At 36.5% G+C, this 22743-nt stretch overlaps 2 protein-coding genes and 2 long non-coding RNA genes across 4 annotated transcripts; 2 read left to right on the top strand and 2 right to left on the bottom strand.

The window, feature by feature from the left end:
• The first annotated feature begins 84 nt into the window (after positions 1-84).
• Positions 85-2103, top strand: LOC126704163 (uncharacterized). Its single transcript, XM_050403189.1, has 3 exons — positions 85-859; positions 944-1574; positions 1776-2103. The coding sequence occupies exons 1-3, from the start codon at positions 85-87 to the stop codon at positions 2101-2103; spliced, it is 1734 nt and encodes a 577-aa protein (XP_050259146.1).
• A 6800-nt stretch (positions 2104-8903) lies between these two features.
• On the top strand, positions 8904-10852 carry LOC126703274 (uncharacterized). The gene is made up of 2 exons (XR_007647990.1): positions 8904-9255; positions 10549-10852. It is a non-coding gene; the product is annotated as an uncharacterized LOC126703274 (long non-coding RNA).
• Positions 10853-11256: 404 nt separating this feature from the next.
• Positions 11257-13647, bottom strand: LOC126701947 (uncharacterized). Its single transcript, XR_007647558.1, has 2 exons — positions 12633-13647; positions 11257-11333 (listed from the first exon to the last, which is right to left on the bottom strand). It is a non-coding gene; the product is annotated as an uncharacterized LOC126701947 (long non-coding RNA).
• A 718-nt stretch (positions 13648-14365) lies between these two features.
• On the bottom strand, positions 14366-18305 carry LOC126701946 (transcription factor bHLH47). The gene is made up of 5 exons (XM_050400408.1): positions 18011-18305; positions 17336-17444; positions 15588-15706; positions 15257-15384; positions 14366-15032 (listed from the first exon to the last, which is right to left on the bottom strand). Exons 2-5 carry the CDS (start codon positions 17401-17403, stop codon positions 14652-14654), a joined length of 696 nt encoding a protein of 231 aa, XP_050256365.1. The 5' UTR covers positions 17404-17444; positions 18011-18305; the 3' UTR covers positions 14366-14651.
• Between the last annotated feature and the right edge of the window lie 4438 nt (positions 18306-22743).

Below are 22743 nucleotides of genomic sequence, written 5' to 3'. Positions count from 1 at the left end.
GGATACAACCAGATACGGATGGACGAGGTTGACCCGTAGAAGACATCATTCGTTACTAGTCAAGGCTTGTTCTGTTATGAAGTAATGCCCTTCGGCTTGAAAAACGCTGGAGCAACGTATCAACGACTGGTCAATCACATGTTCCATCCTCAGATTAGGCGAAATGTTGAAGTGTATGTGGATGACATGTTAGTAAAAAGTTTGGAAGAGTGTAAACATCTAGACGACTTACAAGAAACCTTCAACACACTCAGGCGGTACAGTATGAAGTTGAACCCCAGCAAATGTGCTTTCGGAGTAGTATCAGGAAAATTTCTTGGATTCATGGTCTCACACAAGGGGATCGAGGCAAACCTGGAAAAGATCAAGGAAATCCTAGATATGAAGCCTCCGCAGAGTATTAAAGAAGTTCAATCTCTCACCGGGCGAGTTGCCGCCATCAACAGGTTTGTCTCTAAAGCTACTGACAAGTGTTTACCATTTTTCAAGGTTCTAAAGAAAGCATTCGAGTGGACGGACGAGTGCCAAAGAGCCTTCCAAGATTTGAAGACGTATCTTGTTACGCCCCCGCTGCTGAGTCCGTCCGTGGTGAGAGAAGAACTGTTTTTATACCTGGCGGTGACCCCACATGTCGTGAGCTCATCACTGATAAGAGAGGAAGCAAAAATGCAAAAGCCAGTATACTACACCAGTAGGGCATTGAGGGGGGCGAAAGGACGATATTCGCTAATGGAAAAGCTGGCCTTCGCACTCATCACGGCTTCCAGGAAGTTAGGACACTACTTCCAAGTCCATGTAATCAGCGTTATGACAGATCACCCACTTAAGAAAGCCATGAACAAGTTGGAAGCTGCAGGACGTCTGATCCAATGGGCGGTCGAACTCAGCGAGTTTGATATCCGATACCAGCCAAGACATGCTATTAAGGCTTAAGCCCTGGCAGACTTTATTGCGGAGTTCACGCCAAGATGCGATGATGAAGAAGTGCAGGAGGATAAAAAGTGGGTGGTCCATGTAGATGGCTCGTCCACGCAGCATGCAGGAGGAATAGGGGTGGTTTTGCAATCCCCTGAAGGAGATAAGTTGAAGCATAGAGTCCATTTACAATATCGACCAACTAACAATGAAGTTAAGTATGAAGCCCTGCTTAAAGGGCTAGAATTGGTCAAATCTGTAGAAGCGAAGTCAGTGCTCGTCTTGGGAGACTCTCTGTTGGTAATGGGCCAAATAAATGGGACATATGAGGCGAAGGAAGAACGAATGAAAAAGTACTTGGAGAGGGTGTTACACCTTGTGAAGAAATTCAAGGAAGCTAACTTCATTCAAATCACGAGGGAAGAGAATGCAGAAGCAGATACCTTAGCGAAGGAAGCCTCAGCAATCGGAACAACGGACGAGTATGATGAAATTCAGTACGTCCTAAGAGTCTTCCGTCCTTCAGGTACGACACGATTGGGGTCATCCAATTTTCTTCATTCCCTATTTGCTGCACTTCCGGGAGATCTACACTTGGGACGTACTGAATTTCATCATACTCGTCCGTTGTTCCGGTTGCTGAGGCTTCCTTCGCTAAGGTATCTACTTCTGCATTCTCTTCCCTCGGGATTTGAATGAAGTTAGCTTCCTTGAATTTCTTCACAAGCTGTAACACCCTCTCCAAGTACTTTTTCATTGGAAGCAAAAGACAAAGCTAGAAAACTCAGGATAAGAGCAGCCAGGTATGTCCTTATGGACGAAGTTCTTTACAAGAGGGGCTTTTCTCAACCTTATCTCAGGTGTCTGGCCCCAGATGAGGCAAACTATGTGCTGAGGGAAGTTCATGAAGGAGCCTGTGGAAACCATTCGGGAGCCAAATCGCTCATCCACAAAGTCGTCCGTGCAGGGTACTATTGGCCAACTGTTCAAGTGGATGCAAAAGCTTATGTCAAGGCATGTGACAAATGCCAACGATTCAGTAATATCCCCAAACAACCATCAGAGTATCTCACCCCAATGATGGCCCCGTGGCCCTTTGCTCAATGGGGCCTAGATATCCTTGGTCCTTTTCCACTTGGAACTAGACAGATGAAGTTCTTAGTGGTAGGGATTGACTATTTCACTTAGTGGGTGGAAGCAGAACCATTGGCAAGCATTACACAGCAGAATGTAAAGAACTTCGTCTAGAAAAATATACTATGCAGGTTTGGGGTACCCAAGGTACCAGTATCCGACAATGGGCGGCAATTTGACAACACCCTTTTCAGGGACTTTTGTCAACACTTTGGAATCCACAATCACTATTCCTCCCCTGCCCATCCACAAGCAAACGGATAGGCTGAGGTTACAAACCGATCCTTACTGAAAATCATCAAGACTCGTCTTAAGGGGGCAAAGGGAGTATGGCCAAATGAGTTACCTGGTTTCCTATGGGCATACAGGACGATGGTGAGGACCCCTACAGGGGAGACCCCTTTTAACCTAGCCTATGGAAGCGAAGCAATTATACCTGCGGAAGTGCACATGGCCAACCATAGGGTGATGTCATATCAGGAGAAGGATAATGAGGAGCAACTCCATTTGAACCTCGATCTTATAGACGAAGTGAGGACAGAAGCAGAGCATAGGGCAGCGAAGTACAAGAACCTCATGGCTAGGCAATATGATGCAATGGTGAAACCAAAACGCTTTAACATAGGAGATCTCGTCCTGAGGAAGGTCTCCTTGGCAACCAAAAATCCAGCTCATGGGAAATTGGGCCCCAATTGGAAAGGACCCTATAGAGTCATCAACTTTAAAAGACAAGGATCCTATTATTTGGAGGCCCTGGACGGGAGAAAGCTAGAACATCCTTGGAACGTGGAGCACCTGAGGAAGTACTACCAGTAAAAGTGAGCCAGAATGAGTATCACTGTGGACGAGCTTGGAGCTTGCTACTCTTTATATTCTACTTATGTTTAATTCTGTGTTTGATACTATCACTTTGTTGTTTATGTTGTGGTTATTTATCATGATTGTGGACGAAGCTATGGAGTTAACTAAATGAAAGGCACAAACATGTATGTGCCTTATCTGTAAACGATATGTGTAATGTACAAAATGTTGTGTGAATTTCAGATCTCCATGCCATTCTTGTTCAAAGCTAACCTACAAGGTAGCTAAGAACAAAATATTTTTCAACTGTCAAAAAGACGAATAAATTCTCTGGACGCGGAGATGTAACGTCTAAAGCTTTCCTGAAGGTAAAGCAAGATCAAGGCACCCTCATCCTAATCAAAGGACGAGGTAGAACCTATAATGGGCCCAAGGCGTATTCGTCCAAAAGGGTAAAGCAAAATGAAGGCATCCTCGTCCAGATCAAAGGACGAGGAAGAACCCAACTTGCCCGGGCAAACTCGTCTGTATATAGGACAAGGCAAAATGCACGTCCAGGCCCTAAACAATCTAGATGAAGGACGAGGCATAATGCACGTCCAAGCCATAAACAGTAAAGTCCATAGACGAGATTTTTTGAGCCAAAGCCCAGTCCACGGACGAGCAAGGTCCGTAAATCCGTGGACGATCAGGGTGCATAATAAAAGAAATTTTAGTCTAAGGACGAGAAATTACCATTGAAATTTTAATAAATGGTTTAAAAACATGCATCAAATATGGACGAGTCAAGTATGAAGCCTTGCATATGAAAATGAAAAATTTTGTCCATGCATATATGAAAGAAAAATAACATCCACTCAACTGTTTGAAGGGCGGACAACCAACGTCCAAACACCCCTTATGAAGAACCAGTTTAATAACTCGTCCTAGAAACCGTGGACGAGTTCAGTGTACTTGAATTACATCAAAAGATCCCAAAACAAAGGATCAAACATAAAAAAAATAAAATTCTGAAAAAACTTGTTCTTAAGCAGGAGGGGCATTGGGTGGCTGGGTGGAGGCATCGTCTTCAATATTAACGTCCTCAGAGCTGGTTTGGAGAAGAGAGCTGGTAGCAGCGTTCAAGTTTAGCTTGATAGAGCTGAAGTCCACCTCGGGGAAGTGTTCAACAGCGTCCATCCTGAAATCCTCAAAACCCGCTGCATAGTTGCGGTCCAATAAGTCTGTGAATTCTTTGGACGCTTTGAACTCCGCAATGGCATCTTCCTTAGCCTTGGAGAGGGAGGTACTCAACTCGTCATTCTTCTTTTGAAGGTGATCAAGACGAGTATCTTTCTCCACTCTATCAGCTCTCAACTCCGCGATCAAATTTTGCTGCCCCGCTTCCTTCTCCTTAGCCTCAGCAGCAATCCCAGCCCATTTCTTACTCTCGTCCCTCATATTTTTTATGGTCGTCTCCAGCAAAATCCTCGTCTTGTCCAACTCAGTGGCTTGCCTAGACGCTGCGATGAACTTAGACATGGCCTGCAAAAGAGAAATGCTTCGTTAGATGACCAAAAGGTTACGAAATAATAAAGACAAGACGAAAGTAAATTTACCTTAAAAAGATCATGAACACCAGAATGTTCAAAATCTTTTAAAGACATGTCATAACAGGCATGTATGTCTTCGTCCTTCACAGCTTCCTGGAAACGTTGCCAAGCCAAATCCTCGTTTTCAACTATGTTCGAGGATACCCTCGGAGGAGGCTGAGACGAGACAGACGTGATCGTCCTAGGAGGTGTCTTGGACGAGGTTGTCTCAATAGGTGGAGAGACGTCCACATCAATTGCTTGGATAGAGAGATTGGGCTGAGGCGGGATAGGCTTGGCCACCTTGGACGATGACTGCTTCACTCTTTTGTCACGACAGCTGGGGAGGCTCCCTAAGTCCAAATTCCTCGGTAGGGACTTCCTTTTGTCCCCAGCAGACGGACGAGTCTGAGGTACAGTGTCAGGACGAGCGTCCCTAGCCTCAGGACGACTCCCCTCGCCAGCAACCTCTTTTCCCTTGTTACCTTTCATTGTTGTCATTCCTAAAAAAAAAAAAAATAAAGGTTTTTAGAGCTAACACAAAAAGAAAAAGTGTAAAACACGTCCTGGGTCAGAAGCTTACTTCTCCTTACTGTTATCTCGTGCACAAGTACCTCTTCAGAAGGATTAGGACCAAGTCCCCACTTAGCAACTTGTCTAAGCGTCACTAGAGAGTGGAAACTCCTATCTGCGTGTAGACGAGCTCTGTGGACGCGATCACGGTGAAACTTGCTAAGGGAAGGACGCCCAACAGCTGTAAAAGAACGAGTTAGAATACAAAAAAATAATAAATAATAAAGAAATCAAAAAAAAAAAAAAAAAAACTTACCCTGAGGACAAAGGTTCCCTAGGTCCCCAGTATAATGGCCAAAGGTGTCCCGGCCAACGTCTGAAGGGTTTCCAGCCCAATTTCTGGAGACGAAGAAAAACTCCGTCTTCCACTTTCTGTCAGACGAGGGTAGGGACCTAATCATTCTACAATCCTTGCCCCTGGCAGTAAACTGGTAAAAGCCAAGGGATTGGTGAATTTCGGAGGGTTTATAGCAGTAAAGGAACTCGTCTACCGTAAGAGGACTGTCCCCCCCAAACACCTCCCTCCATAGGACTTGCATAGAGATGACCAATCTCCATGCGTTAGGATTGAACTGACATATTCCCAAACCTAACCTAACCAGTAATTCCCTAATGAAAGCATTTAAAGGAAATCTTAAACCCCCCAAGAGATAGGCCTCATAAACGCCTATCCCAAAACGAGGATCACAACACCATTCTCCACGGACGGGCAGCCTAGGGTTAAGCTCGTCTGGGATCTGGTACCATGCCCTCAAATTATTTATTCTTTGCTCGTCTGTTTTGGAAGGTATATCTATTGCGCAACTAAAAACAGTTACCTCCTCCTCGTCCAAAGGAATAGACGGAGGGACGGACGGGGAGATGTTGGACGAGGTACCTGCCTGGGACCCCGAGGCCTTCCTGATCTCTTGTTGTATGGCCTCTAAGGGAAACCCAGGGACGCCGGAAACATATTCCTCGTCCGTAGAATTCCCCCATCACTGCTACTAGAGCCACTAGAACTTGTACTAGTCTCGTATTGGTACTCGTCTATGGCCTTTTCTAGACTGTCGCTAGACGACATTTTTTGGAAAAGATCAAAAAAAACCTAAAAGACAAGAGAAGTGGGAATACCTGGCTCTAAGACGAATGAAGGCTACGGATGCGAGGAAATTCCCAGACAAGGCTCTAGACGAGGAATGTCAAAGAACGAAAATCTTAGAAATGTAGAGGGCAACGGAGGAACTCCCCTATTTATAGGAGATTGACCTGGGCACGTAAAACGACATAACCAATCAGGAAATGATATGTGGCATTCGCCTCGAAAAAATGAATCGACGAGACTCATCGCCAATAAAAAGGTGACACGTGGCACCTCGACGTACGTACATTCTGGGAAGTAACGCCTGGTCATCCCTGTCTCCTTAGACGACCCATATGAACAAGGGGGCAACTGATGTGCAACCAAAAATTCCAAAGTCTTTTCTCGTTCATGTGCGTCGTCTAAAGGAAAAATAAGAAGAGGGGAAAGCCTTGCCAAGCTCACCGTCCGTCTGTCCTTAAAAGATGGACGAGCCTTACTACCGTCCGTCCATCCTTAATGGACGAACGAGTTCACCACTGTCCGTCTGTCCTTAAAGGATGGACGAGGCTACTACTACATGTCTCCACTGAGTGAAAGAATGTACCGTCGTTAGTCAAGTCCAACCGTTGTAGAATGTAGACTTCTCGAACAAACTAACTTCCACGTCAGTTATGGAAGTTACCTCCGAGCCTTTTGGATTCCCCAACAGTAGGAACGGTTACCAAACAAGTAACCGCTCCCCGCATACTATATAAAGGCTCGCCAATGAAAGGGTAAGGGATTCTGATTTTCTGAGACTTGAGTTTACGAATTCATCAGTGAAAAGGCTAACTTTACCATCGGAGGGTTCTTGGCCGGCCTCCACCGGTCTCCTCTGAGTTTTCTGTTTGTTTTCTCAGGATTCAGTCATAAATTCATCAAGGCCGGAGACTTTCAGTTCACTGATATCACAGGATTCATCACTATTCACCACAAGAATACCACAAATAAAAGAGAAATATTGTGGACCACGTTAGGGAGACTTGGACGAGGGGGCAGTGGCCCCCTTATTTTTTAAAAAAATTAATATATATAGGCACTCATTTTAGCAATTTTGTTATATAAAATCACACTTTACCCCACTTAATATTATCATTGATTCTTTTAAGTATACTACTTTAGTCATAAACTTTTCTATAACATTTTTACAAATTGTTGCGGTAGTAAAATTTTATTGGTTTGCACCTGGGTTTATCACCTACATCGCATTTTTAGTTACTAATAATCACTCACCACATTAATAATTTGTAAAAAAGTTTGTAATTCAAGCATTTTTTTCTTTTTAAAGGCCAGATCTAAAATCTAAAGTAAAATAAATAAGCCCGAAAAAATTATTCAACAACAAAAATTACCAATAGAGTTTAAAACAATTAAACTCAATCAATCAATTTTACCCAAAACGAACAACTTGACCCGTTAAAATTTTTTTAACAAAATAATTTTGTCCATACTTGGACGCATACATAAAAAAAAAAAAAAAAAAAAAAAAAAAAAAAAAAAAAAACCATTAGTTGTCGGATGCTAAAGTCACCACACACAACTAACATCAAAGCTGCCTCTCCTAACTTCAAGTCCTAACTCTGTCCTTAGACCACATAAAGAGAAATATTGTTTGACAAGTATTTTTAGTTTTTGGTTTTCAAAATTCCAAATTCAAAACATGAAACAATTTTGGTGTAAACAATTTTGGTGTTTTCTAAGGACATAACTATATTTAATGATATGATTTTCGTGATTTTAGGTTGTTAATATAGAGATTTCTAGGTTTGTTTTGGTGTGGTAGGACATAGTCATGGTGGTGGATTTATGGGGTTTGTTTAAGTGGGTTTTTGTAGTCCTAACAATTTTGTATTGTTACTTTTGTCAAAATAACATGTAATTTTGGGAACTAAAAATTTATATAAAACATCATTTTTCCTGTTTTTAGTTTTGAGAACTTGTTTTCTAAAATAGGTACCAAACAAAAAATGAGGTAAAATTGTGTGTTTGAAAACTTATTCCTTACAATTTTTGAGAACTATTTTTTAGATTTGAAAACATAAAACAAAATTTTTTGACCAAATAGGCTCTAAATTATTTTCTAAAGAATAATAGGGATTTGGTGGGGAATTCCAACTCAATACTCTTTGCCTTGGTGAAGGTGTCTTCAACTTGTTTGTTTTCATTTTCTAAAAATCGTGGGCTCCACCAAGAGAAATGTTGTATGGCAAATGTTTTCCTGTTTTCAAAATGCTGAATCCAATTTTTACCGTATAAGACTGAAAATAGGAAATAAGGGGTGTTTAGTACATGCACTTAGAAATAAGTATTTTATTGTTTGAAAGCATATGTGGAAATATGCGTGGATAAAAAAGTGTATGAAAATACGTGTAATATTGTTTAAAAACATGTATTTTTTTTTTTTGAAATAATATACCAAATAAGGCCTAAGTTTTTAGTGTTTTATAAGAAATGAGAACTAAATTAAGTCAGTTCTCAATTCTTAAAAAACACAAAATTGCTCCCAAACACCATTTTCTCCGTTTTTAGTTTTGAGAACTTATTTTCTAAAATAGGCGTCAAACAAAAAATGCGGTAAAATTGTGTTTTGACAAATGATTTCAAATACAATTTTAGAAAAACTGTGTTCTAAATTTGAAAACATAAAACCAAAAAATTGGTGAACTAACTACATTATATTACCTCTTACTTTACTTCTTACTTTTTACCTCTTACTTTACTTCTTACTTTTTGTTCAAAAATTAAAGTAAAACAGATGACAAAGTTAGGGTGTTCCCAAAAATGAGGATAAAATTTAGAGTGGAAACAAAAGAAAGGGGGGCAATGGGGGTGGGAATAAAATGCAAAAAGTATGTATTGAAAGTAGGGTAGAGTGGGGATAGCAAATGGCAAGCCCAGTGTTCATATCTCTCTCTCCAACTTTTCACTCCGCAGTCCTCTCCTCAGCTCTCTCTAATTTTCAAAATTTTCAAAAAATCCTGATGTTGCTGACTTGCTTTTGCCGCTACCACTCTCACGCCAAACCACAGTCATCGCCACCATGGCGCCACTCACCAGCCACCGTTTCTCTCCCCCAACGATCTATCAACCCCTACTACGCCTTTGTCGGCTCCACTGCCTAACATCTCCAATCTGCACCGCCGGCCCAATCACTTCCCAGTAAGTTCTCTCTCTCCTCTGACTTTTCATATATATTGAGAACACGATAGAAAATAAATTGACATTGCAATTTTTTTTTTTTTTTAAAAAAAAAGTTGGTTTTGAGCTTAGGCATTGAAATCTGATGGTGGGTTTTTTGGCAATGGATTTATGGGTTCTTTTAATCTGGGTGTTTTTTTTTTTTTTTGGTAAAGTTGTGATTTTTTTTTTTTACAATTTTTCATTCTCACGGGGGTGATTTGTACTAAGAGCCAAGAAATTGTTGATGGGTTGGGTTTTTTTTTTTTTTTTTTTGGTTGAGTTTCACTTGTTCGTTTTTCTATATGATGGTGTGGGTTAGGATGGAAAAAAAAATGAAGAATTTCGTCTGTAGTTGATGTCATTGGTAATACCAATTAGAAAATTTTGTTTTGATTTTCTACGTGTTGCTCTCATAGTTTCTTCAAGAGAAGATCACTGTAATTTGAGTGTTTGGGTTCTTGGTTTTCCTTTGAACAACTTGTCTTCTGAGTTTTTCTTATTAATTTCACCCATTAATTTGTTAATAGTTCTATCATTTTTACTAACTCCTAATAACACTCAAATTCAATCCGATGAGGAAGGCTTCATATATGTGCAAGCATCACACTTGGTCTTGATTTTGCCAAGGATGTGCTCATAGACAAGGCTATTTCTTCTATTATTTCCGTTCTACTACCTGACATTGTGAAGTTTGTGAAAATCCCATTTGTTGGCAAAGAGGATATTTTTCTTCCAAATATTAGAATTTATCATGTTAATATTGCCTCCTTAGTTCCTCAGATGTTAATAATGTAGAGATATGCATTGCCTTAGACTCTTTAGTTGCTTCGGTTGCCACTACAAATTTGAGCATAAGTTGGCAGTTTTCTTACATCACTCGGTTGGTTCAAATTGCAATTACAAATGATGGGGGTGCATCTGTTCAAGTATACAGCAACTAGGCTAACTTTTGCTCTAATTGCAGTAAATTATAGATAAATTTTTGAATTTTGGTAGATGTAGTTTTCCTTCTGTTGGGTTGTCTTTGTCATGGAAATTTCTGTCGGCTCTTAGCCAAGCTTGAAATAAAGGTTGTTCTAATTTCAAAAGGTGTGGGCTGTGTGGGGCACTAGAAAAGTACTTATATATAGCAATTCTGTTTCAAGTTCCAGTCAAATTGTTGGTTTATTTCACTTGAAACCAATGAATCATATAAGATTTTTGCAAGTAAATAGAGGATTGGTCTTCTAAGAAGTTACTGTATTGATTGAAATTTGTTTTTTAACGTTGCAGGATGATAGAGCATAGAGCTCCAGCCAAGCTATATTGCCAAAAAAGGTTTTGAAGCATTCCTTATGGATTGATATCTTGACGTTAGCAAGACTAATTTTCAGTGTCATTAAAGTTTTAGACTTGATATGAGTGAACTTTTTACTTCGAAACATGTAATGAGACAAAAAAGACTTGCTTTAGTTTTATGTTGCATCGTTCAATTTTGACACTTGAGTGTCCTCGTTTATGTATACAAAAACCATTACAATGATGTATAGTACAAACCAAGAGAATGTAATAAAGTGCAATTATTCTTTTCTTGATATTTCAATATCTGTAATGATTTTTATGATTTGTCTTTTGAAATGTTACCAAGCTTAAAACTTTTTTTTCATCAAAATCAATAGACAATAGATAATTGAGTAACCAATTTAGTGACAAATGCAATATTAAAACAAACACGTAAAAAGAACAAAAAATACTTGTTCCAAAAGAGTACAAATTCCATTGAAATGTATACTTTGATTACAATGCCAAATAACAAGATAACAAGAGTTGTACTGAATTATAGACCTTGATTATAAGGCCAATTTTTCCCACTAGCTAGTAGAATATATATAATTTCCACACAAAGAAAAGAGGGAAATAAGTGTGTGTGTGCTTCAAGGTCATATGCTTTTTCGATCGCAAGTGGCTTGACTATGGTAGCCCGTTAGTGCCAGCCCTTATGTATAACCATGCTGAGATTATTGAGCCACCGATTCAGAAAAAACAGATTTAGCGCTCAATTGCATCCAAGAAATCACCTGCATAATGGATAGCAAAAAGTAGCAACCTTTAATATTGTGACTCACTGCAATAATATTTTCAAGTTCAAACTACATAGAAGATAATATTGAAAGGTTGAAACGATGCTAGAAAAAAACAACAATATTACCATTAAGATGATGGACGGACTTGGGCCCCAGGGAGGCGGGGGGGGGGGGGGGGGGGGATGATTTATAAAAGCATAGCTATGAATACACAGAACTTAGCAAAGAAACAACCAATTTTGCCTTTACATGAACTATCAAACCTACATTACAAGGTTTAATTGCTATCAATTTCAACTGTTACTACAAATTGAGAGCAAATTACCACAAAAATGCAGTCAAACAAAGCATAGTATGAATATTTAATGACACACTGAAAGACATCTGTCTTTGGAACCTATTGTTTACTACCAATGTCAAACTGCATCTGTCTTTAGTATCTATTGTTTACTACCAATGTCAAACTGTCTACTATCACCGAAACAAGAAATCACACCCATGGTCTTTAGCTCTTACTGTAGCTTTCAAATAAGCTACATCAAAACCAACCTAGATTACAACTAGCAAGATCACAACCAACCAAAAAAAAATGTAAGCATTCCACTAATGCTCCATTACCCGTGCACAGCAAAATCTACCTTTTCAACTTTGAGAGGTCTACAATGGAGACTCTCCATCATCAAAACTAATGCCATCTAACTGCAAATGAACACACTAAATTGCTGTATAAATTTAGAACTTCACATTGATGCAAATTTTGTAATAATGAATTATTCCAATCACTAACAGGATTTTTTTTTTTTTTTTCCGAGAAAGAATCACTAATAGATTTTGATATGCCTAATCTTCTTTGCAATACCCTATTAAAAAATAATAATAAAGCAAATCTCTAAATTGTCCATATATATCACCTATATGTCCAACTTAAGTTAGATAAAGGTATTCATAGTGCCTTTCAAGTTCAACAATGAAGAAGCATTAAATTCTGCTCAAGTTCAAAAATAAACAAATTAATAATCCAACCCATAATACCGAGCAAAACAATATACCCATCAACAATTTCTTGGGTCTTAGTACAAATCACCACCGTGAGAATGAAATTTAAAAAAAAAAAAAAAAAAAAAGGCCCAGATTAAAAGAACCCATAAATCCCACAGCCAAAAAAACCCACCATCTAATTTCAATCCTTAATCTCAAAACTAACTAAAAAAAAAAAAAAAAAATCAAAAAAATTGCAATTTCAATTTATTTTCTTTCGTGTTTCCAATATATATGAAAAGTCAGAGAGAGAACTCATTGGGAAGTGATTGGGCGGGCAGTGTAGTTTAGAGATGCTAAGCAGTGAAGCCGACAAAGGCGTAGCAGGGGCTGATAGATCATTGGGGGAGAGAAATGGTGGCTGGTTCGAGACTTAGTCCGTACGATGACGGTGGTTTGCCGCGAGAGCGAAAGCGAAGCGGCAACAACAACATCGGGATTTTTTGAAAATTAGAGAGAACAGAGGAGAGGACTGAGGAGTGAAAAGTTGGAGAGAGAAAGATATGAATAGGAAAAAAAAAAATGAGAGAAAGAAGGAATGAGAGTGAATTAAAATTGTTTTTTCCTAAGTGACATGGATTGATGACGTGGAGTTATTTTAGAACCATTAGATTGAATGGAAGGCTAGGATTTGAGCTATTGCACGGGATCTCAATCCAGGCATATTCATCGTATCTGGCCTCTGTGCCCATTGCTAACCAACAGCAGCAACGGCTTTACCCTTGCCTACACAAATTAAATTATATAAAATTGTAAAACTTGTCGAACAAGTTGTTAACAAATAGGGAGATTTTTTTTTTCTCCCTTTTTATGAACTACCTGTCTTGTCTTTGTCTATATACTCTTTAATATAATGGTCAGGTTAATTATTCTTATTTGGTTTAAGTAGACTCTATAAAATGTTTCTTTGTAATTTTGGGGAAAAAAATATTACCTACATTAACCCAGAGAGAGATAGAGGTTTCATGGACCAGTTAACAAATAATGAGTAAACCTCACTATGGGTGCTTCTTAATTCAATCAGCTTCTATTTGGTTTCTTTCCCAAAAAACTATGTATCCTTTTCATTTTTTTTATGGTTCATTTCCAGGAGAACCAAAAAAAACTGGAACCCATTAAAGAGATGGGCAAGACTTGGGTTAATTCCAATTTGACATATTGATTGGAACCAAAATGACTAAAAAGATTCCAGTTTCTTAGAAACCAAACAGAAAAGTTGCTAAAAACTCAGAAAGGAAATCACAAAATAAACCCCAAGCAAATTAAATATAAAAAAACATATGTTATATTATATTTCTCATAAAGAAAATATGTCATGATTTTCAAGGTTAAATTTTTGAAACATATTTTATTTTCCATGATATTCACTTTCTAGTTTAACTCCTTTTCTAGAACTCACTAGTGCAATGATCAAAATAGGCGCTGAACTTAAATTTATGTTGGCCTGAAGGTATGTTTTCATATGCTTCCTACGCGGCATCTAAGTTGTGAAATGTTATTCATTAAGACATGATATGCTCAAAAATTCAAGCCCAACAACTATAACTTTATTGTTCTTATTAATTCTCCATATTTGCAAAGATATTGTAAGATCACCAGCCTAAATTAGCTAAAACTCATAACCTTGCATGGATTATTTTTCAACTGCACACCATATTTTCCTTTCTTAAGCTTACGCAAGAGTGCCAAGAGAAGTTGTTATGCTTATAAGGTAAGGATGAAAATTGGAGTCATGTTCAAAATTGTAAAACTTGTGGAATAAGTTGTAAACAAATAGGTAGATTTTTTTTTTCTCTTTTTATGAACTACCTGTCTTTCTCTATATACTCTTTAATATAATGGTCAGGTTAATTATTCTTATTTGGTTTAAGTAGACTCTGTAATTAGCTATGTTCTAAATGTTTCTTTGTAAATTTGGGGGAAAAAAAATATTAACTGCATTAACCCAGAAGAGAGAAAGAGAAAGAGAGAGAGGTTTCATGGACCAGTTAACAAATAATGAGTAAACCCCACTATGTTATAACTTTTTCTAATTATAATGCATTGGTGAGGAGCCACCACCTGCTGTGGCCAGACATCAAACATTAGCCACTACCACATTAAGGACACTATTAATAACCGCTCTCTATATTGATACACAAACCTCCTAATGCATGACCAATTAACCCCCCCAAAAATAATGAGGAACTGCTAAGCTACAGACTAGTGAGCACCCTCAAAGTTTTAAATGCTTTCAAGGCCACCTTCCCCAGTTTTGGAATTGCTTCCACTAAGTTAAAATTCCTTCCTTGCTGTTGGTTGCTCCCCAAGAAGTTGGGATGGCCATGAATCCATTGGAGTGGGATACCTGGCATGTGGTTTGCTCACATTTGAGTTGGGCTTAAGTGTCTGCTGGGTAACATCAGGCAATGCCTCTGGACGAATGGGGAGGACAAAGACAGCAGGTACTTGCTGTGATGAGGGTTCTACAGCAGGCAATCTGACACAGTCTCCCGGGAAATGTGACGTCAGTTCTGGTTGCTGAAATTCGGGAGGTGGTACGTTCAAGTCGGGTTTAGATTGGGCTATTCTCTCTTCTAGTTCACTTTGCAGTTTTTCAATCTCGATTTCTAGGGCAGAATTCTCCTCCCTCAGCTCATTCTTCTCAACGGTCACCTGTTCAAGACAACTTTAATTTCATATAGTTTCTTCTCAGCAATTCAAGACTTACAGGCCTCTTTTAAAAAAAGGACAACGGTTGAGGGTCAGCTCAAAGTAACTAGTAGGAAATAAAAATACTACTTGAATGGATGAACTTGTGTTTCTACCACTTAAACTGGATAACCTCACAGAATAAAACTATTTACCAGAGATCAGTCAGAGATTGTTAAGGGCCTTACATAGTTAGATTCAGACAAGAGAGATGCATGCTCCTTTTTGAGGCACTCAATCTGGCTTAACAAGTCCCTCAACAGTCGAGTAGCTTCACAAAGTACAGAGGCCTTTCCACTGTTCTGTTGGGTCAGTTCTACACAAGAAAATTTTTGACATAAGTAATGATCTATCACCATGATCCATCATCACACAAAAACATCTGCTGTTTATATACTGAAGACCAAAAAGCTAATCAAGACTATAAGATTGATTAGAATAAACATGTTGACAGTGGATTTTTATAAATCTAAAACATGTGTAGGTGGCAAAGAAATATCATGAGAAGAATGGAAGTACCAAGAGCACCGGCCAGGTCAAGAAAAAGATCATTCAAATGTTCACGCTTCAATTTCTCCCTCTCAGCTTTTTGTATTCTTTTAGGAACTTTCCCCTTATTCTTTTTGCCAGGACAATCCCTGCGACACAAACAGCTTTAAGGCATCTAAACAAGGTGCCCTAGCTATTTTCATCCAAATATGCAAACCATGTGAAGCCACTTAGATGTTTTATAACCAACTAGTCTCAAAAACTTAGCATGCACACTGGTTATTGCCAAAACGTATGTTGCTAGGAAAAAGTTCTAAGCATTTAGCATCTGTAGGAATATGCCAAAGATGCCTGCTTATGCAGAACAATGCATCCACGTACAACTCAAGTGTGCTACTCCAACAAAAGTATCAAGGAAAACATAAATGAAGGGGGCATTAAAGAAGGCAAAATAAAAACTAGCTAATAGTAATAGATGAAAAGATTGATACAATGTCAAGATGTCTAAAGGTTGGTAAACAAAGATAACATATCCTGAATAGATATAGAGTTTGTTCTTCAAGTTGCATGTGATAGAAAGGTGGGTTCCTCAACTGAATCGTACCATACCATACTATGGGAGGGGTCCATACCTCCTTTAGATTGATAGAACCCCCGGTAGCCTCATATTAACACTATGAATTAGAGCTTGAATCCAGAATTTGGAGAAATCATGAAGACAATCTAAGCCAGCATAACATCACATAACCCCCCCTTTTTTTTGATAGGTAATAGACATCTTCATTAAAAAAAAGTACGTCATGTTCACAATGATGAACTGAATGTACTAGAAACAAATACAAACAAATCAAACAGAGATAGAATGCACAAAATCAAAAATAAAATAAAATTGTTAAATCAAATTGTTATTCTTCAGAAATGGGGTTGAATCAAATTGTTATTCTTATTCTTATTCTTCCTCCTTGACATGGATGACAGAAAGTTATTTATGGCAAACTAATTTCAAGTTCATATATGTTCGTCGCTTCTTTTTTCTGTCAAAGCATATTTAAGATTTCCTTCTATTTATTACACAAGCTATAATCCACCTACCACCAACTTTAATGGATATTGAAAATTTCCCAGCAGTATACTGCAAATTAACAGAGAACTCACAAATTTCTCAAAATGAATGATGGCAACTAATTGACATCAACCTTTCATTAAATTGAATACCTTTAATAAGAATAGGCTCTGGCTCTAACAGCACCTCCTCCTCTATCCCAAGAATAGGTGGAGGGTGACATCATAAATTCAAGACCCAAAGGATCTAGGTGCACCTATAACTTAACAAGTGGAAAATTACATTTTAACCTTTCATTCGTTGGGGAAGGGTTTTGTGGGAGCACCAAAAAAATTGTGTTATATTGCAATAATTTAGTAAACTCATATAACCGGTCATTTGTAAGGCATGTCCAATCCATAACATCATTCTCCTAATTAAAGTCTTACAGGTCTATACATTTTATAACCAATTGCATTTAATTTTAACAATACCTTCTCTCAAGTAAAACATTCTCTTAAATTGTAATTTGCAGTTTCATGTACACCAGTTAACAAATAGAGAAAACCAACCATGTAGTAGTAACTACATGTGTACATTCCATACTACTCAATATGCATCATCCATCAATCTATAGTTCAAGCACTAAGATGCACTGCTTAAATTACAACATATATCTCATAATTAGAATCACACTACCATCCAGCAACAAACTTAGGATCTATAAGCAAATTACCTGTCTGTGGAGTCCTCCGCCACCACATTGACCTTGTCCACCAATGGACTTTGAGCCTCTGAACTCATGCTAGTCCCAATAAATTAAAATCCAGCTAAGGATCAATCCCCTAAAATCACAAACCAAAAAAGTCAAACTTTCTTGTCTTATTATTGCAGATAACTAAATAAAAAAGAATAAATGACATACACACACACGCACATACATACATACCTATATATACATATTATGACTGAAAAATGATCTAATTTACTATTCTACAGTATATGCATCAAACAGTTATGTAAAAAAACAGAGACTTTGTTTATTTTCCAAACATGGGTTGGTTCTTAATTCGATCAGCTTCTATTTGGTTTCTTTCCCAGAAAACTATGTATCCTTTTCATTTTCAGTACCAAAAAAAAAAAAAAAAAAAAACTTTTATGGTTCATTTCCAGGAGAACCAAAAAAAAAAAAAAAGGAACCCATTAAAGAGATGGGCAAGACTTGGGTTAATTCAAATTTGACATATTGATTGGAACCAAAATGACTAAAAAGAATCCAGTTTCTTAGAAACCAAACAGAAAAGTTGCTAAAAACCCAGAAATGAAATCACAAAATAAACCCCAAGCAAATTAAATATAACAAAAGCCACAGATCAAAAAGCAAAAGCTAACAATATGGAATTATTGATACCTGGAGATCAAAAAGAAACCAAAGGCCAGGAAGTCTACAAGTCAAACCCACAAACAGTTCCACAAGAAAACGGTCCCTAACAACCTTTCTTTATATATAAATAAATAGTACAGATGAAATGAATCGTAGAATTTTCGAGGAAATTAAGACAAAAACACAGAGACAGAGAGAGCTAGAGATGAAAAAAGAAAGAGCGTAGGTTGTAAGGCGTTTAAGGAAGAAAGAAAAAAAAAAGAAAAAGAAGGAGTGGGCGTGTGTGGCGGGAGTGTTGAAGACACACGAGAGCGCGTGGCGGGTTGGTGCAATGAACCAGGACGTGTGTTTTTGTTTTGGTTTGTATGTGACCTCACACACACACACACCTCGCCATGTGCAGTTTTCCTTTCCTTCTTTCTTTGTCTTTGTCTTTGTCTTCTAGTTATTTGGATATGGATCCCCCCTCATGGCTAAATTCCTTTACTCCCCTTTTCCTTTTTTATGTTGGAAAATGTTTTAGCTTTGGCTCCAATGCCAACACTAATAGAAAGATAAAAGAATAATGTCACACCCTTCTATCGGTGGTCGGAGCTAAATATGTTTAACGATCTTATTCATGGATCAAAAATTTGTTAATAGATTATTTTAGAAAAATTTTCATGTCAAGGCATGTTTGATAAGAGTATTTAAATATAGTTTTTTTTTTTTTTTTTTTTTTTTTTTTTTTTTTTTTTGTAATTCATAAAATGATGGTCCTATACTTGAATTTATTTTTTGGATTATGTTTTTTAAATAAAGTTTTCAAGAAATCGTATCCTATATATTTATCCAAACTCTTCTATCTCTTATATTAAGAAGCTTAATTTTACCACAAAAAGAAATTCTCACACCTCAAATTTAAAACTTATTATAGGATCACAATTTGGAGCCCAACCCAAGAGGTATGGGGTCTTGGTCCAAGGAGCCCAGAAACAATGAATTGTAGAGAGTGGGCCGTAGAATTAGGTCTTAGCGAGTTGGACAACGGTTAGTATAGGGCTATACAACGATTGAACACAAGTAAAACATGTCAACATCCATAGATCTTCAGTTCGAGGAGGTTAGGTGAATATATATCGGTCACTGTTTGAATATTATGGCCGTTTATACTGCTACAGTATTCTCTCTTCTTTTTTCTCCGTCCCCTTCCCCATGGGGACTCTCCATCTTATATAGTCTTCTTGAAGCCATCGTGGTCTTACACTTGTCGATCATCTGGATCCTTACTTGAGTGCTTGTCCCATCAGACACCCCCTTTCAGCCTTCTATGAGTTGTGGTGGCCTAGGTAGCATTGTTCATAGGTCCTCTCCACATTAATGCAGCCAGAAAAGTAGCTGTAACGCATTTAATGCGATAGCAGCAGCCTCTCCTTGGATATTTTGCGTTTCCTTCTTTCCCGTGGGTTTGTGGGGTGCATCCCTATTGCTAATGCCCATTGGGGGGTCCTTCTAATGGCCAGAGTGCATGTTTGAGCCATATTCATCATGTCAGAGGAGACATTCCTCCTCGAACCGTCCTCCAAATGCTCCTTGTCTATGAAAGCTAAGTTGGAAATCCCTTTAGCAACCATTTCCTCTCCTCGGACTTTGCTAATCGTCCCAGGTGGGGCCCGAGGCCCATTATATGATTTGGAGTCTTTGCCCCTACACTTATCATTATCCGAGAAAAAAAAAAGTATATAGCTTTATTTCCTTATCATTATCCATACATAAAAAGAAACAATCTACATATTTTACACGTTACTTTTTTTAAATTTTTTTTAAAGCTCAAAAATAGGAATGGTCTCCTAAACACTTTTTTTGTTTATTTATTTAGTATTTTGAGAATTGTTCTTAAAATTGGAAACCAAACACATACAACATAAAAATTAATCTAAAAAATAATTTCAATTTCAATTTATTGAAAATTGTTTTTATACTATTTTGAAAACAAAAATCCTCCAAGTAAACAAACCCTAAAAAGCTGTGAAAAAAACTATTTTTTTTCTTTTCCCATCAAATGTTTTTAAAAAAATTTAATAAACTAGTGTCCTTTGAGCTTCGAGAAATGTTATATTTACAACATTTTCACAATAAATTATAGATAGTATGTTATTATTGGTTCTAATTCGAATCTATTACTTAAATTACTTTTTTGCCACCTATAATAATTAATAACAACATGCCACTTATGATTTTTTATGAAAATGTTATAGACATATCATTTATCTACAGGAAATAGTGTTTTGTATTAAAAAAAAAGAACAAATAGTGGAGCGAGACTAGTCTTTTACCCATTGGGCAAGACTATTTTATATTATATGGATTTCATGTGCATTTTATTTATTCATACCTTACAAAAATGTTTTGAAATATCTTATAAGAATAAAATTGAGACAAAAAAAGTATAAATACATATGTAAAAAACATGATAAGCTTTAATGTAAAATACAACACAAAAAAGATGATAAAGATGATATATATTTTAATTTAATTTTTTTATTATATTCTAATTTAGTGTTCATTTGTGTCTAGCTTTTAATTCTTACATACAACTTTTTGAAACTTCATTTTTTTCTCATTTTATTCAAAATACAAGAATACTTAAGCATACTTTTAACCAAAAAAAAAAAACTAAATAAATTGATACCAAATATACACTTAGTAGCATTTTTATGTTATTGATAGCATAATTTCAAAAGATATTATAAAAAGAAGCCTAATTATATATTTAATATATTAAGCAAAATGAATAGGGAGAGAGCAAGTTGAAAGTGCTAATTTTACTAGGTTGTGTGTGTTTTTTGTACTAAATAGTGACAAACCGAATGTTTAAAGCATAGGGTTCCAAATTGTGTCACACGTATTGATAATGCTTTCACTTTTCTATACACAAATGCATAAAGTGTAATATTAGAAAAGTTAGAAATGCAAAGTGATGTTGCTCTAAGTACAAAGAGTAAAGTGCATTTCTTCTTTTACTAAAATACAAATTTTGACCATCTTGCTTTTTGAACCTTCTAGCTTTTTAAAATTTTTTTTTTTTTAAAACAAGTTCAAATCATGATTTCACGTTAACATGTTTAAGAAAGAATTTAGAATAATGCTTTTAACTCACAATTTTAACCTAAAAATAATGATTTCAACTTTTGTTTTAAAATTGCCACAATTTTTATAAATTTCAAAAATACAAAGTTTATTTTATTATAATTTAATGTTTCATTAAATAACTCTCACTTTTCCCAATTTCACAATTAGAGTTTTAAGGAAAAAGCCCTCAGAGCATTAGTTTAGAAAATATTTTTAGAAACTCTTTATAAGAAAAAAAGAAAAAAGAAATGAAACTTACCTTTTTATATTTCCCATAAAAATGATATTAAAATTTTCTTAAAATTGTCTATTAACAAATGCCCTAAAAACACCTACATAAAATTCAATTTTTAATTTTTTGTACAGTTGATAATCTCTTTAGTCTTGAATAGTTTTACTCAATTCAAAATAAAGAAACTAGTTCTCATTCTAACATTATCAATCTCACCTATTGATTTGTGGATCCTATTCCAACAAATATTAACTTCCCCACAAGAGGGAGTGTGGCATACACAAAGAACCATACTTATCTAAAACTTGTATTGATTAGAGAGCATGCTATTATTATACCGCAGTACTTTGTTGTCATGGTTTTGTCACACTCATACAAAGAAAGCGTGTGCTATCCACAAGAATGCATTCATCATTTCAATCCACCAATGCACAACGCAAAACGCACTTAAAACTATAAGCAATGGAACGGAAAAAGGCTAGCTGACCGTGCTCAAGTCATGCACATGTAGCATATTCCTCCACATACAATAGCTCACAATAACAACAATTATAGTACTCCTATATTGCTGCCAATTATCATGGAGTGATACTAATCCCATGCGCACAAAACACTATAGTTTTATATTTCACAATAGTTTTTATTATTATAAAGTTTACTATAACTTCATTCTCCTCTGGTGCAGGTGTTAACTACAAATATTTTAATACTATTATTAGAATTGGAGAATAAGATAATAACGAAAGCACACTAAAATTAATATTATTTTTTAAAAAAATACATTTTTTAATTTTTTAAGATTTTTGGAATTGGGTTTTTATTAGAATAATATTTATATTTCTTGAAACTTTCATAATAAAATTTTATTTAAAGCAGTCTATGCGAATAATATTGATGTACTTATAATGCGTTACATAGCCAAAGCAAGCCCTTTGACGTGTAGTACTTTTTTTTTTTTTTTGGTTGAATACGTGTAGTACTTATGTTTAATTGAAAGAAACTTTGGGCAATAAAATTCTAATAAAAATAGTATTTTTAAACTCTTGCAATTTTTTTTTTCCACTTGGATCAAACTATATTAATAACTGCAGTATGTCGCATGGCAAAAAGAGAAAAATTTTATATATATATATATATATAATATGAAAGTTGGTGTAATCAAACCTGTTATATAATATATGATATGATATTGTATATATTATATAATATAAGGCAAGATATATATAACATGTTGATTATATATATACACACATTCACTTGGTGTAATCATAACATTAAAGATGCAACTTATCAATATATTTTTATTTACTTTTGAAGACTGACATGGAGTGAAATGATTTCCTAGCTTTCCTTCCCGGAATGAAGTTGGCTTTGGAATGAAATGATTCCCTGGCTTTCCTTTCAGGAATGAAGTTGG

This window comes from Quercus robur, chromosome 10 (genome assembly GCF_932294415.1).
Source record: "Quercus robur chromosome 10, dhQueRobu3.1, whole genome shotgun sequence".
Taxonomy (NCBI): Eukaryota; Viridiplantae; Streptophyta; class Magnoliopsida; order Fagales; family Fagaceae; genus Quercus; species Quercus robur.
Note: the sequence above shows the minus strand (reverse complement) of the source record. Positions and strands in the feature narration are given on the sequence as shown.